Source organism: Papaver somniferum, chromosome 1 (genome assembly GCF_003573695.1).
Source record: "Papaver somniferum cultivar HN1 chromosome 1, ASM357369v1, whole genome shotgun sequence".
Taxonomy (NCBI): domain Eukaryota; kingdom Viridiplantae; phylum Streptophyta; class Magnoliopsida; order Ranunculales; family Papaveraceae; genus Papaver; species Papaver somniferum.
In genome coordinates, this window is record NC_039358.1 from 242,876,959 (window position 1) to 242,892,081 (window position 15,123).

At 39.0% G+C, this 15,123-nt stretch overlaps 2 protein-coding genes across 2 annotated transcripts; one reads left to right on the forward strand and one right to left on the reverse strand.

Moving 5' to 3' along the window:
• Positions 1-1,972: 1,972 nt before the first annotated feature.
• On the reverse strand, positions 1,973-2,617 carry LOC113275018 (extensin-1-like). The gene has a single exon (XM_026524447.1). It carries the CDS (start codon positions 2,615-2,617, stop codon positions 1,973-1,975), a length of 645 nt encoding a protein of 214 aa, XP_026380232.1.
• Positions 2,618-4,806: 2,189 nt separating this feature from the next.
• On the forward strand, positions 4,807-6,015 carry LOC113275029 (F-box/kelch-repeat protein At3g06240-like). Its single transcript, XM_026524456.1, has one exon. The coding sequence runs from the start codon at positions 4,807-4,809 to the stop codon at positions 6,013-6,015; it is 1,209 nt and encodes a 402-aa protein (XP_026380241.1).
• The last annotated feature ends 9,108 nt before the right edge of the window (positions 6,016-15,123 follow it).

Sequence of the window (15,123 nt, forward strand, 5' to 3'; positions counted from 1 at the left end):
AGTTTTAACTTAGCAGTGTCACAACCCCCATTGGAAAATGTGGTAAAAGACGTGATAAATCATATATTTGTAAAAAATAACTGAATAAATTTCGTTTATGGTTTACAATGGTTGGTTGTAATGCTGTTAGATAAAAAAAAATTGAACAGTTCGCGAGCGAATTTCCCTCGGTAGTAAAAAAACATTTAAATGATTTCTCCTGCCATTGGCTTTGACGTATCACAACCTGTCCGGGAATCCTTTTCTAGGGAGATATTATGAGACCTTTTTTTACTTTGTAGATCTTGGGAACCGGCTTATTCGACTCTCTAGAGCTTCCAAAGGAGCAGACGTACATAATGGTCCCGGTGCCAGCTTGCAACAGACCTAGCTAGCAAGGGTAGCAGAAGAGCCAGAGAATGTGCTCTTGTGACTATTTAAGTTTATTCTTTTGGGCAATAACAGACAGCAAAAGACATCAGTTAAGTTAGAGAAGGTGCTTCATCTTGTGGAGAAGAGACCATCTTTCCAGAGTCCCATTTCCTCTGGAGTTGTCCATCTTATCTCATATTTTGGGGCATATGACCCGTACATGAGTACACATTCTCAGAAAAAAAAAATGTGTGTGTTGTGGTAGAGAAGACTATTGGTTGGATGTCGTATTCTGTTCTTTAGACACATTCCTTTTAGAATTTGTTTTTCCTTAAGTTTAGGTAACATGATAGTCTTAAGTGAGGCCTTAAGGATGATAATTTGTGTTTTCTTTTTGCTGTTGTTATTATCATTTTTGGTGATTGCTCATTTCATGCTTGCATGCTTTTCCATAATGTTACTTGAGGGTGTAAATATTAATGGTGGATGCCCATTTTGGGTGATTAACCAAAATTAAGTTACTTGATGATGTATTTGGAAAATACATCATCTTACCGGTTTACTAGAACGACAGGTACAGGAGGATCTCATCTCACCATCACCAAACCATCTAACTTTGATGCTTTGATATGTCGATATTCTTTCTATAACATATAGTCTCTAGTTACTAGCTGGTAAGCCTTTTGTTTTTTTAAAATTTTGCAAGGTTCCTAGCTGAGGATGTGTTGTCTTGAGCTAGACATTGAGTTGGGACCATTTGTAGGGTACCCCATTACTGTGAATAGTTTAGGGGTGTACCCATAGTGGGGACTGAGCGGTAACCTATGCATGTGCATTTCACTTTCACATCCTCCCATCTTATCTTGATCTGCCCTACCACCACCACCACCACTCTTATCACCAACACCAATCAAAAACAGATAGAAAAATTCTTACAGCTTTTGTAATGTATTCCCTTCTTCACATACTTACATACACTAGCCAAAAAGTGATCTTCTTCCACTTGAAATTTTAGCCATTCTCTTCTTTCATCCAATTTAACAATATTTCCAACTTACGAACAGCTAGGCATTGCTTAACTTTTTCATTGCTTCTCACTTCTTGTCAATATCATGGATTCTTACACCATCAATATGCCATCACTATTGTACAGGACCAATAATGCTCATCGTCTTAGTCTACTCTTAAATTATCAGTGTTATCACAAAAGGAAGGTAGTTAGAGAAGTACTGGAAAAAAGAGTTTAAAAATGGTTCTGAATTGCGCATCTTATTGTAGCCGTTGAAGTAATTAAAGACATATTATATTATCACGTTATAGACTTTGTTTTGATTGTGTTTGTATTATAACAGTCATGAATATCTGTTTAGATTGCGTTTTTTAATAAATTCTTAAATATTTTCTAATTTCTTATTAGGATATTAAGAGAACATATAATTATTGATAACAATCTCAACTGAAAATGTGCTGCATACACTAATCATCTCACTTCACAAATGAAGGTCCAAGAATCATCTCATAACAAAAGAAAAAGAAGCAATAAAATAAAAAAAAAAGAATGCATAATCAATCGACTCATGAGAAATGAATCGACATCGAATTGACAAATAAACACGATAACTTAAACAAGTAACTGTAGAGCTGAGATTCCTCCGAATACTGCTAACATGGTCAGTGAAGCTCCATAAACAACGCCTGAATTAGGAGGGGGAGGAGTCATCATCATTGGACCAGGAGCATCGGATGGACCAGGAGTCATCATCATTGGACCAGGAGCATCGGATGATGACATAGGAGTAGGTGCAGGGGGAGAGCCGGGCATCATCATACCAGTACTAGGACCAGGACCTGGTGTCATTGGAGAAGATGGTGGTGGTGACATCATCATCATGGGAGGCTGGGCTGGTGGAGAAGATGGCGACATCATCATAGGAGGTGGCGCCATCATCATAGCTGGAGGAGGTGGCGACATCATCATCGGAGGTGGAGACATCATCATGGCCGGAGGAGGTGGCGACATCATCATAGGAGGTGGAGACATCATCATGGCCGGAGGAGGTGGAGACATCATCATAGGAGGTGGCGACATCATCATGGCCGGAGGAGGTGGCGACATCATCATAGGTGGAGAAGGAACAGTTGACATCATCGGCGGCATTGTCATTGATGTTGTTGGTGCTGCAGAAGGTGCAGATTGAGCCGTACATGTTCCTACTACTACCATAAACAGAACTGTAACTGTAAGCATGGCATTTTTGAAAGCCATGACTCTCTAGTAATCTTTTACGGATGAAGAAGATGATATGAGTATTTCTTTGAGATGCAGAGAGACGGTTTGAGGTGTAATGGAAGAGAAATGAAAGACAAAGAAATAGTGTTGATTTATAGTGAAAGATGGAACGGTGGGGTTGGAAGGTTTATAGTGAAAGATATCATTCTAAGAGTGTGCTGGTTTAGCCAGGTGTGTGATCGGTGAGTTTCATTTTTCTTATCTAGGAATTCCTATCGGTGCTTCCACAAGATTGATTGGTGTATGGGTTACAATAATTGGGAGAATGACAGTTAGACGTGCGCCTTGAAAGATAAGGTATCTCTCAAAAGCCGGAAGAGTAACTCGTCAATAGTAAGTTGACGTCTATTTCGTTGTATTATCTTTCTCTTTTTTAGATTCCGGTGTCAGTAGCAAAGAAGTTAGAAAGACTCATGTGAAACTTCTTGTGGGGTGACACTATCTCTAAGAAAAAAATTAGATTGGAGGTCTTGGAAAAAGGTTTGTGTACCAAAGAGAGAAGGTGGTCTGGGTTTAAGAAATTTGAAGTCAACAAATGACGCTTTATTAACTAAATGGTTGTGGAGATATGGAGAGGAGAAGACTAGTTTATGGGGGAAACTTATATATGAGAAATTTGGTGGAGTTGAAGAGGTTTGGTTACCAAAGGACTCAAAGAGAACTTACGGATTGGAGTTATGGCGTGGTATTCTTAATCAGCCTATGCTCCTTAGAAATGGATCAAAAATTTCAGTGGGACGAGGTAACAAAACGAATTTTTGGAATGATGTTTGGTGTCATGAAAAAACACTTAAAGAGATATTTCCAAGATTGTGGAAAGTTAGTAGGAGGAAAGAAGCTTCGGTTAAAGACATGAACAATAACAGCGGTAATGGGCAGTGTTGGAACATTGATCCTTGTAGAAGGCTCAAGGATCAGGAAATTCAAGAGGCCGTGGAGTTTTCAAGAATCTTAGAGAGTCAAGGAGAGCATGCTGCAGACGACGACAAACGGGAGTGGACTTCTAATCCAAAAGGTATTTTTTCTGTTAGTTCTTGCTATGCTTGGCTCATGCATGATCAAGGATAAGTTATACCTCCGAAATTTCCTTCTGATTATATTTAGAATAAGACAATTCCTCCTAAAATTAGCTTCTTGGTATGGGCTGCTGCAAATAGGGTTGTCCCTACTCTTTCCTTGTTTTCAAGAAGGGGTATGACAGTGGTGAATGTGTGCGCGTTTTGTAATGTTAGTGAGGAGTCTGTAGAGCATTTGTTTCTTCATTGCTCTTTTGTTGGGCAGATTTGGGAACAATTTTTACATCAGCTGGGTATTGGTTGGGTTCATACTACGACAATTATGGAATTCCTTTGGAAGTGGAAATTGAAGTTTTCTACTAAACCTCTCATTTTCTTGAGGTATTGTTTACCTTTTGCGATATGGTGGTCGGTGTGGTTAGAAAGGAACGACATCTTAATAGCGCAGAAACAAGGAAGAAAAACCTTAACTTCTCTTATTATAGATATCAAGTTGTTGATTTTTAGTTGGACTGTTAATGTTGAATCGTTTAAGCAAATCAAATTTGATGATTTTGTTTTCGATTGGGTGAATTTGTTTAGAGAGTAGTCCAATGTAAACTCTCTAATCGCCTATCTTCGTGTATCTTTGGAGGGTGCCATCTTGATACTCTTTCTTTCATTTTTAATATATCCTTTGTCTTTTTCAAAAAAAAAAATTTGAGGATGGAAATGAGTGTGTAGAAACAAACCTACAGACCAAGCTAAATAGAATATTGGGAAATCACTTAATTCTGATGTCTTATTGATGTTATACCGCGTGTATAGCGTAAGATAAGAATGTAGATGCCTTCTATTATGTAGGGTTGTAAAATGTCGTATGATGAACCCCGTGATAGAGATAGAAACTAGAAACATATGATGTCGTGCCACAGGCCTCTAATATTGGCACTTCGGGCCTTACCCTCTCATGGGCCTCCTGAAGAATAGAATTTCATCTTGCACCGACTTTGGTAATTAGGTCTTGGTTTCTAGTTGTAGTCTTTCTACGTCTCTAAATATATATAATAGAGTTGTGCACGACAGAAATAAGATCATCACAACCTACAAGAAAACAAAAATAAGATCGAGGTAATATCATCAAACGTTTCGCTCATTAGTAGAGTTTTCATGGAAAATCTGGGCAATGATGTCTTAGAAAACATACTTTTCCGGTTACCTTTAGGGACAGCTTCTTCACAGGATAAACGTGTGTGCAAGTCATGGAAAACTATCCTGACTAATAGACCTAATAAGGAGGTAGGTTACCATTTCGCATGCCGTTACTACAAATATGGCTGCAGAAACAATAAAACCAATAAAATCAAGTTGTACTTCGGAGTGGAATATGATCATATTGATAGTAATAAGATGACAAACTATTACTACTCTTGTGAAACACTCATGGAGATGGAGCACTGCAGATTTGCTTTTACATCCTATCAAGATGATATCCTGGTTGGATCATGCAATGGATTGGTTTATTTGCAGAAAGACGTTTCTACTATCCATAAGGCTGAACCTTTCTCAATATGCAATCCCCTAACTGGAGAATTTATTATTCTTAAAGCGAATTTGAGTAGGGTGATGGATGGTGAACCTAAACAAGTTAGTAATGCGTTCGGTTACTGTCAATCCACAAATGAGTACAAGGTTGTTAGGATTGTTTATACCTTCAAATCCAACTGGCAGCTTTCACGCGTCCAAGTATATACGATCGGCAGCAATGAGTGGAGAGATATAGAAACTTGTATAGACCACATATTCTTTGCTTCTGGTATCTTTGCTAATGGTGTTCTTCATTGGTTGAATAATGGTTTTGAAGAACGTAAGCACATTGCGGTGTTCGATTTGGAAGATGAAAAGTTCCGAGCGCTCCCACTACCACCTACTGAGGTACTTGATCGTCGGCTTGTTTCTGATGTCCTCAATTTTTTGGGTGGGAATTTATGTTGGGTTCAGAGAGATAGCTGTAGTACAGACATATGGGCATATAAGAGAAGCAACACTAGCAACCCTAGATGCGGCACCGAAGAGTATGATCAGAAACGGGACTACTATAGCGGAAATTCATGGAACTGGGTCAAGGAATTTAGTATGTGCCAGTGTTATCACGAGCCATTTGCAATTACAAAAACCAATCAAGTATTATTGTCGGGTGGAAAGAATATCTATCGTTATGACCTTAAAACTCGAACTATTAGCAAACTTGGGGATGATGGGAGTGTTATGGGCAGCTCAAGAATTCAAGTAATTCATCATGCAAACAGCTATGTTTCGTTGAAAGATTTTGGGGAGACATGGTACGGGCCGGGGTGTTCTGCAGTTCCTCAAACATAAAGTTCTGTAATGTTGACAGAAGTTAGGGATGCTTATCTTTAATTCGTAGTGAAACAAAGAAGCAATGTTAACACGTCCAGGTTTTGTTCGATGGTTTTTACTTTTTTTTCTTGGAATGTTTTCTTTTGCTTTATTTCTTCGGAAATTGTGGAACGAATATAAACAGAGAATCTATTTTTATTTATTTTTGTTTAGTATTGTCCAAAACAGAACAAATTGGGCTCCGGATCGTCTGTTACGAAATTCCCCTGTTACTCTATTCCAACCAATCCCCTATAGCATGTGTCTCCAATTATAACTACCACATTTCACAAATTTAGAGGAGATATTGTTGACTAATTTAACGGATTTTCAAAGAGGAAAATTTGGAAAGTATTTGATTACCTTATATCTCTTCTGTTCGTGGAATCCTTAGTCCTTACCCATCAACATACCCAGTCCCAATCCATATCTTGCCAGTTTGTAATTTAAATTTTTGCAGAGGTTAAGACAGGAAGAATACAAGCATTGCTTTTCTAAAGTTCAAAACCAAGGAGTTTCTGATAATGATCCCCGTAGCAGTTTCTGTTCTGATATTTGGAAACGCAACTAATTAAGATATTTTCCCAACTAGTGTATACAGTTGATAAATCAGCATGCCAATTAGGTACATTCCCAACTTAACTGTATTTTCTTCTGCGGCGACAACGTGCAAGTCCTCCCAATTACTTCATGCTGGAACCTAGTTTGGAAAATTAATTGAATTTTAACATCCATGACAAGGATTTCAAAGATATCTAAGGATACTATGAGATTAACTTATTGCGTTCGTTTCTGTGCTAAATGATTTGAGAATCAAATGGGAGACTTTGGATGTTACTGTGCAGTTTTGGTTACCACTGACAAAGCAGTAGAGTATTTAATCAAACTTATTTTACTCCAACAGTGCCTGCGAGAATTGTTTGTCTACAGTTCAAGACCATCTACATTTTCCCAGTGGAAAACTTGCTAAACAATGTGTAAATGCAAGCACGCAGTAGACGTTATCTTCCCTGAAACCTTTGCACATACACTGCAACTAGTCTTTTAGGATCAAAATGATATTGTAGCTAATTTTAGTAATGCATTTCATAGATTTCCTACGTTTCATAATTTAACATAAGTCCCTATCAAGTTGTTCTACAGAGCCAAAATAATATGCAAAAACAACTATATTTAATAATAAGTTTTCCCAGACTCTCGGGAAGGAGCAGATTCCTCCTTCTGGTTTCACTACTAGAGTTTGTTTTAAAATGGCTATTCCCAGTTGGATCCAGGCATAAAATAGCTTGTACTATCACCAGCTCCAGCTCTTCATCTGTAATGTAACTCCCATGAAATCTCTTGAGGACATGAATGATCTAAATATTTCATGTGTTCCTCTTATTGTTGCTTGTTCCTAAAATATGTAAATATGCACATGACAAAAGTGAAAATCTCTAACATTACCCGCTGATGCTCCATGAACAAATACGAAACACAACTCCAAAACGAAACAGAACTAATCGGTGGGCAGTAAAGAAGAAGATGACATTAGGGAGTATATGCTACTGATGGACAAAAGAGATAGTATAAGGTAAATCAAATACTTTCCTAATTTTCCTCGGAACTACTCATAAAAACCCAAGGTGACCAAACCTGTGGTACAAAAACCCCGTCCAAATGTTGGAATCCATCAAAACTCCATCTTAAACAAAATGGATACTAAAACCCCAAATTTTAAAAATTTGATACGAAAACCCCAAATTTCAAAATTGGTTTCATCAAATTCTTTGGGGTTTTTGTGTTATTTTTGTTTTTTTTTGGGTTTTTGTGTTACTTTTATTTTGATGGGTTTTTTGTGGATGGATAGTGACACCTTTGGGATTATAACTCGCGGACCGAATTTTTCTAGTTGAAAATCCGCTAAATTAGTCAACAATATCTCCTCTAAGTTTGTGAAATGTGGTAGTTATAATAGGAGACACATGGCTATAGGGGATTGGTTGGAGTAGAGGAACGGGGGAATTTCGTAACAGAGGATCCGGAGCCAACAAGTTGTTGTATTTTCGAAAGAATTATGTTTCTGTTTGGTCAAATTGTTGATGAGAATATTTCCATCAAAGGTGTAAACTGTGCTAGATTATTTGGCACGAGCAAGTCACATGGCACATCACGGTAGCTTTGTAAAATTTGACGAATCCCGTAAGATAGGAATGTAGATGCGTTCTAGTATCGGTAGGGTTGTAAAATGCCATACAATGAATCCCGGTGGAAATTATAAATACTTAAAAAAGAATATTGACCACCGTTCCAGCAGTTAAACTTGTTTCAGGCATTTGGCATGTTATGACGGCTTTAACGATAAACATGATACAAATATTCAGGGGCTGGTGTTTCACTAAGGTCTACATTCACGGGGCTGGTGTTTCACTATGTATTGAATGATTACAAGGTAGTCAAATGACTTTAGAGTACACATAGGTCTGTGAAAGTAGGGCGATCACTTACTCTTCCTATTTTTCTCTCCTATATTCTCCTATATTTGCTCTGGATTGGTCGACCTCTTCTCTCTTAGTGGAAAGGGGTATTTATTGGGTTGGAACATGGGTCCTCCTTCTGAGGTGCCGTTGTAATCTTATCTTCTTGTGCTTTGTGCCATTACGCAGAGGTCTTCGGCATATGCTGCGGTTTATGCTTGAATACGAAGGGTTATCCTCACTTCTTTCACGAGCTGATTGACCCGTGTATATCTCTTTGGTATTTAATGCGGGTAGATGGATGTCTGCTCGTGTCAGACAAGTGTCTCTTAGTCTGGTCACATCTGTGTCAGTCAAACTCTCTCTAAGCCGGTTGATCTGGTATCTTCCTCGGGATTGAATGTACTAACACCCAAGGGGTACTATCTGGTGTTCCTCTAAGCCATCATACCTCTGTGATCCTCTGTCCCTGACCGTCAGATCTGCTGACCGGTGACATTTTCTGATGAGATGCTTGTGATCATGTTTTGATATCTGTTTTTGCATGCCTTCTGTTACAAGATATCCAAGATATCTTGATATCTTTCTTTCCAGATATAGATAGGTTGTTACTGTATATCTTCTGTGTATATTCCTGTATATTTCTTTCTGACCAAGTTAGGGATCTTTCCTGTTTTGTATCTTCAGTTCTTGTATATAAGAATAGTCTCATGTAATCGTATGTATTCTATTAATTCAATCAATCTATTCGATTCAGTTTAATCTATGCCATGACAATTTCTGTCATGGTATCAGAGCTGATCAAGATCTAAATCAAACCGTGTTTCCGCTGCAACAAACAAACGATAACCAGTAACCAGTATCAGAATCATAAAACTCAAACCCTAGTGTCATATCTTCTTCATCATAGCCCAACATGTCACGTGAAGATTATCAACCCATTAATGTGAAGTTTGATGGAACAAACTACAATCATTGGTCTTTCTTAATGAGAAGTTTCCTTAAGGGAAAAGCCATGTGGAAATATATTGACGGCAAAGCTAAGAAGCCTGCAAACGGAGTCGTTATCACTGACAAAGGAAAAGATGCAGGAGAAGAAACTGCAGAGAGCTGGGAGATCAATAATCACAAAATATTAACCTGGATAAGCAACACAGTTGTAACATCTATAAGCATGCAACTTACAAGCTTTGAGACTGCCAAAGATGCATGGGAGTTTCTCTCAAAAAGGTATAACCAGATAAACTTTGCTCAACGTTATAAGCTAGAACATGATATTCGATCTATGAAACAACAGATGGAACAACCTGTCTCATATTTTCACTCTGAGATGTCAATCATATGGAACCAGTTAGCACTAATGGAACCGAACTGGACATCTGATATGGAGTTATGGCAAAATTACAGAGAAGAGTCTCGATTAGTTCATCTCTTAATGGCATTAAGAGATGAATTTGAGACTGTGAGAGCCTCAATCCTCCATCGATCATCTCTTCCGTTTGTCGAAGCCGCATTGTCAGAACTCATCACTGAAGAAACTCGGAAAAGAATCAAACCAGATATACCAGCAGTGTTTGCAGTCAATTCACGTGCAAACTTTAACACTCATCTCAATTCTCAGAAAACTCATCGTGATTTCTCACAAATCCAGTGCTACAACTGTAAGAAACCAGGCCACCTAGCCAAGAACTGCACCGTGCCATCAGTGCAAAGTGGATCACAAAGCTCAAACACACAAACAATCCAGCAAGGATCAAGCTTTCCAATCCAGTGCAACTACTGCAAGGAACCAGGGCATACAGTAGGAAACTGTACATCCCCTACTTCCAGAAATATGAGAGAACGAAGAAAGTTTAATGGAACTGGATACACATCTGCACCATCCATTTATGTAACACCTGCACAATCCAGTTACACAGCACCTGCACCATCCAGTTACGCAGCTGCATCCACACCAAACAATCTAGCTGACATACAAGAAATGCTCAAGCAAGCACTCTCAATGGGTAACAATAATGCTACAGCAGCATCTGCATCATCTGCTTCCACAGGTAGCTTCTCAAATGGATGGTTCCTTGACTCAGGTGCCTCTAACCATATGACATTCAATTCTAGCATATTTGAGCACAAGAGTCCTATTATTACACCAACAATTCAAAGTGCAGATGGATCTCAACTAAATGCTAGTCATATTGGTCAGATTAAAATCTCTGATAAGATACATGTATCTGATGTGTTACTTGTCCCAAAGATAAGAATGAACCTTATATCAATTGGACAATTATGCAATCAAGGACTTAACATATATTTCTTCTCTTCTGGTTGTGTGATACAGGATCTCAAGACAGAGAAGCTTGTTGGGATAGGCCGTAGAGTAGGAAGATTGTACCTACATGAAACACTGATCTCTCCTCAACTGTCAAAGAGTGAGCTTGCCGCCACTACAACTGCCAATTCCCTCTCTTCAACTGCATCTCCATCTGTGTCTCCTTTTATGTTATGGCATTCTAAGTTAGGCCATGTGTCTTTCTCTCGTCTCACTTATATGATCAATAATGGATTATTGGGAACAACTCAGGTTGATAAAGAACCTTATTGCATCTCATGTAAGCTCGGAAAACAATCTGCTCTACCTTTCAATAACAATATCACTCATTCTGTGGAACCTTTTGATCTCATTCACTCAGATGTCTGGGGAAAATCTCCTGTTACCTCTAAGGGAGGAGCACTATATTATGTTATCTTCATTGATGATTTTTCTCGTTTCACATGGATATATCTTTTCAGTTCTAGATCAGATTTCTTAAAATTATACACAACCTTCTCTAGAATGATCAAAACTCAATTCGGAAAAACCATCAAGACCTTCAGAGATGATCAAGGGGGAGAGTTTATCTCAACTCCTTTCAAAGAATTTCTCGCAACAGAAGGTACCCTTCTTCAGTTATCATGCACTGAAACTCCACAGCGAAACGGCATAGCTGAGAGAAAACACCGCCATATCGTAGAAACAGCTAGAACACAACTTCTGTCAGCATCAGTTCCATCTAATTTCTGGGGTGAGTCAGTATTGACTGCAGTCTACACAATCAATCGTATTCCATCCATAATTACAGAAGGAATGTCTCCATATGAACGTTTATACAACAAGAAACCAGACTATTCTGAGCTTCGTGTGTTTGGATCAACGTGTTTTGTCCTCCTTCCTAAGAGAGAAAGAACCAAATTAAGTAAGAAGAATGCTATATGTGTATTCCTAGGTTATGGCATAGAACAGAAAGGTTACCGTTGTTATGATCCAGAGAGTAAAAGGCTACGTGTTTCTAGACATGTTACCTTCTGGGAAAGTATACCCTTTTTTTCTCTTCCAATTAGTAAATCCTCCAGCTTCGAGCAGCTCTCTTACCTCGATCCCTTTGAGGATGTGTCCTCAACTATCTCTCAGTCCACTGTCATTCCCAATCCTCAGTCCACTGTCATTCCCAATCCCACCACAGATATCATGCTTCTTGAAAATCTAGAGGCTACACCAGATCATTCTATGGCTCATCCTGACACTGCTTCTCAAGAAGGGGATCCTGCTAATGATACTTTACCCACACACAATCGTCGACCACCAGTAAGGTTTGCAGACTATCACTGTTCTCTATCTTCCATCTTATCTGTGCATGCACCAACATCTTACAGGGAAGCATCTATAGTTCCAGTTTGGCAAAAATCTATGGACGAAGAATTAGTTGCACACAAGGAAGCACACACTTGGGATATGGTTGTGCTTCCCCCAGGAAAGTCTGTCATTGGAAGCAAATGGGTATATAAGCAAATGGGTATACAAGTCTCGTTTAGTTGCACAAGGATACACTCAGGAATATGGTATCGACTATGAAGAAACTTTTGCACCTGTTGCTCGTACGACTACTGTTCGTACTCTGCTTGCAGTTGCAGTTGCTCGTAAATGGAATTTACATCAGATGGATGTGAAAAACGCCTTTCTTCATGGAGATCTCCAAGAGGAGGTGTATATGCGACCTCCACCTGGAATGACCCATCCTTCTAACCAAGTGTGTAAGCTTCGTAAACCGCTGTATGGACTCAAACAAGCGCCTCGTGCTTGGTTTGAGAAATTTTCCAATGTTGTTCTACAATTTGGATTCACTCAAAGTGCATATGATTCATCCATGTTTACTCGTTCCACTGCACCGGGTATGGTCATTCTTCTCTTATACGTAGATGATATGGTTATTACAGGTGATGACATGAAAGGTATTACTGCTCTTAAGACTCATCTTAGCTCCTGTTTTGAAATGAAGGATCTGGGTCCTTTATGTTACTTTCTTGGCTTAGAGGTTGATCGCTCATCTGATGAGTGCTTTATTTCTCAAGTGAAATATGCCTCAGATATTCTTCAGCGTGCTGGCTTAACGGATAATAAAACTGCAGCTACACCTCTTGAATCCAATAGTAAGCTTAGTCCTTTTGATGGGAAACTCCTTCCTAATCCTACTTTGTACAGACAGCTTGTGGGAAGCCTTAATTACTTAACCATTACACGACCAGACATCAGTCATGCAGTGCATATCGTTAGCCAGTTCATGGTAGCTCCACGATCAACTCATTATGCAGCTATTCTCAGGATCCTACGCTATATCAAAGGTACATTGTATCAAGGTGTTAAATTCTCATCCACTTTTGATCTCTGTCTTCGTGCATATTCAGATTCAGATTGGGCAGGAGACATCACATATCGACGTTCAACTACAGGGTATTGTTTATTTCTGGGTAATTCTTTGATATCCTGGCGCAGTAAGAAACAAAATGTAGTTTCACGCTCTAGCGCTGAGGCAGAGTATAGAGCTCTTGCACATTCAACTTCAGAAATAGTTTGGCTACGCTGGCTTCTAGGGGATATGGGAGTTCATCTGACAGCACCCACTCCACTATATTGCGACAATAAGGCTGCTATTCACATCGCTCATAATGATGTCTTTCATGAACGTACTAAACACATTGAGATTGACTGCCACTTCGTTCGTCATCAGTACAAGAAACGGACTATAACCTTATCCTTTGTTTCTTCTGAGTTGCAACCTGCTGACCTTTTCACTAAGGCATTGTCCTCTGTGCGTCTCAAGCTTTTGCTCTCCAAACTCAACATGTGTTCTATCCCATGTTGAGTTTGCGGGGGGGTGTTACAAGATATCCAAGATATCTTGATATCTTTCTTTCCAGATATAGATAGGTTGTTACTGTATATCTTCTGTGTATATTCTTGTATATTTCTTTCTGACCAAGTTAGGGACCTTTCCTGTTTTGTATCTTCAGTTCTTGTATATAAGAATAGTCTCATGTAATCGTATCTATTCTATTAATAAAATCAATCTATTCGATTCAGTTTAATCTATGCCATGACAATTTCTGTCACCTTCCACGTGTCTCTTCCTGTACACGTGGTGGATGATGAAAGGTGTACATACAGACCTCGTAACGGGGTTTCCTTTTCCGGTACTATGACAAAGAAACCAAGAAATTCAAGCTCTACTTTGGAGAAGAATATGACTCTCATGAGACACTCATGGATATGGAACAAGGCAGGTTTGCTTTAGGATCTTCCCAAAGTGATACGCTGGTTGGATCATGCAATGGACTGGTTTGTTGTTAGAAATTTACTGATGTTTCTTATGAAGACTTCAGTGAGCCTGTCGCAGTTTGCAATCCCTTAACAAGAGAATTTATTCTTCTTAAAGATGCATTGAGTAGCACCTGGTATAACTGTGTGGCTTTTAACGTTTCATGTGGGTTCGGTTATTGTCTCTCAACTGACGAATACAAGGTTGTTAGATTTTACCACCTCAAACGCAATACGGGGAAGCAACTGTTACGAACACACTAATTGACAAGGTAATGGAGATGGATAATGGTGTGAAGATATGATAGATAATGAAGAAAAAAGAGATAGAAGGGTTTACTGACGAACCCTGGCGTCCGAGGCCTATTGAGGAGCCTTAACCTCCAAGAATACAGGCTTGCAGCCTAAATCCCTAAAACAACACAGAGTGCCTAAACCATAATTTCATTCGATAGTTTTTCCATTCATTGTTTCTTTACTTATACACGACTTGCAAACCTTAACCACCTAAGGATAAGGACAACATAAACCCACGATCCTACTAACATGCATAATGGAAATCAGTTTCCTAAACTAACTCAACTGGACTCTCGTACACATGCATATATTTAATCGTAAAGACTAGGGATTGCTAACAAATACTTACTGACACATTTTAAGTAATACTAACTTGAAAGAAATGTGAACGTAGACTAAACAGATAACTAAACTAATTAACTTGACCGTAACAGCAACACGTCCAAGTATATACTATTGGTAGCAACGAGTGGAGAGACGTGGAACCATAAAGGTTTTACAATTTCCAATCCCCTGGCATCTTTGCTAATGGTGTTCTTCATTGGTTGAGTGCAGTAGTGTACTGTGGTGAAACTTACATTGCCGCATTTGATTTGCAAGATGAAAAGTTACGGCCGCTCCCGCTGCCACCGTCTGATGTTGTTAAACTTGCAGCTGACAAACTCACGTCGTTTGGAGGGAATTTGTGTTGGGTTGTTCAGAGTAGCG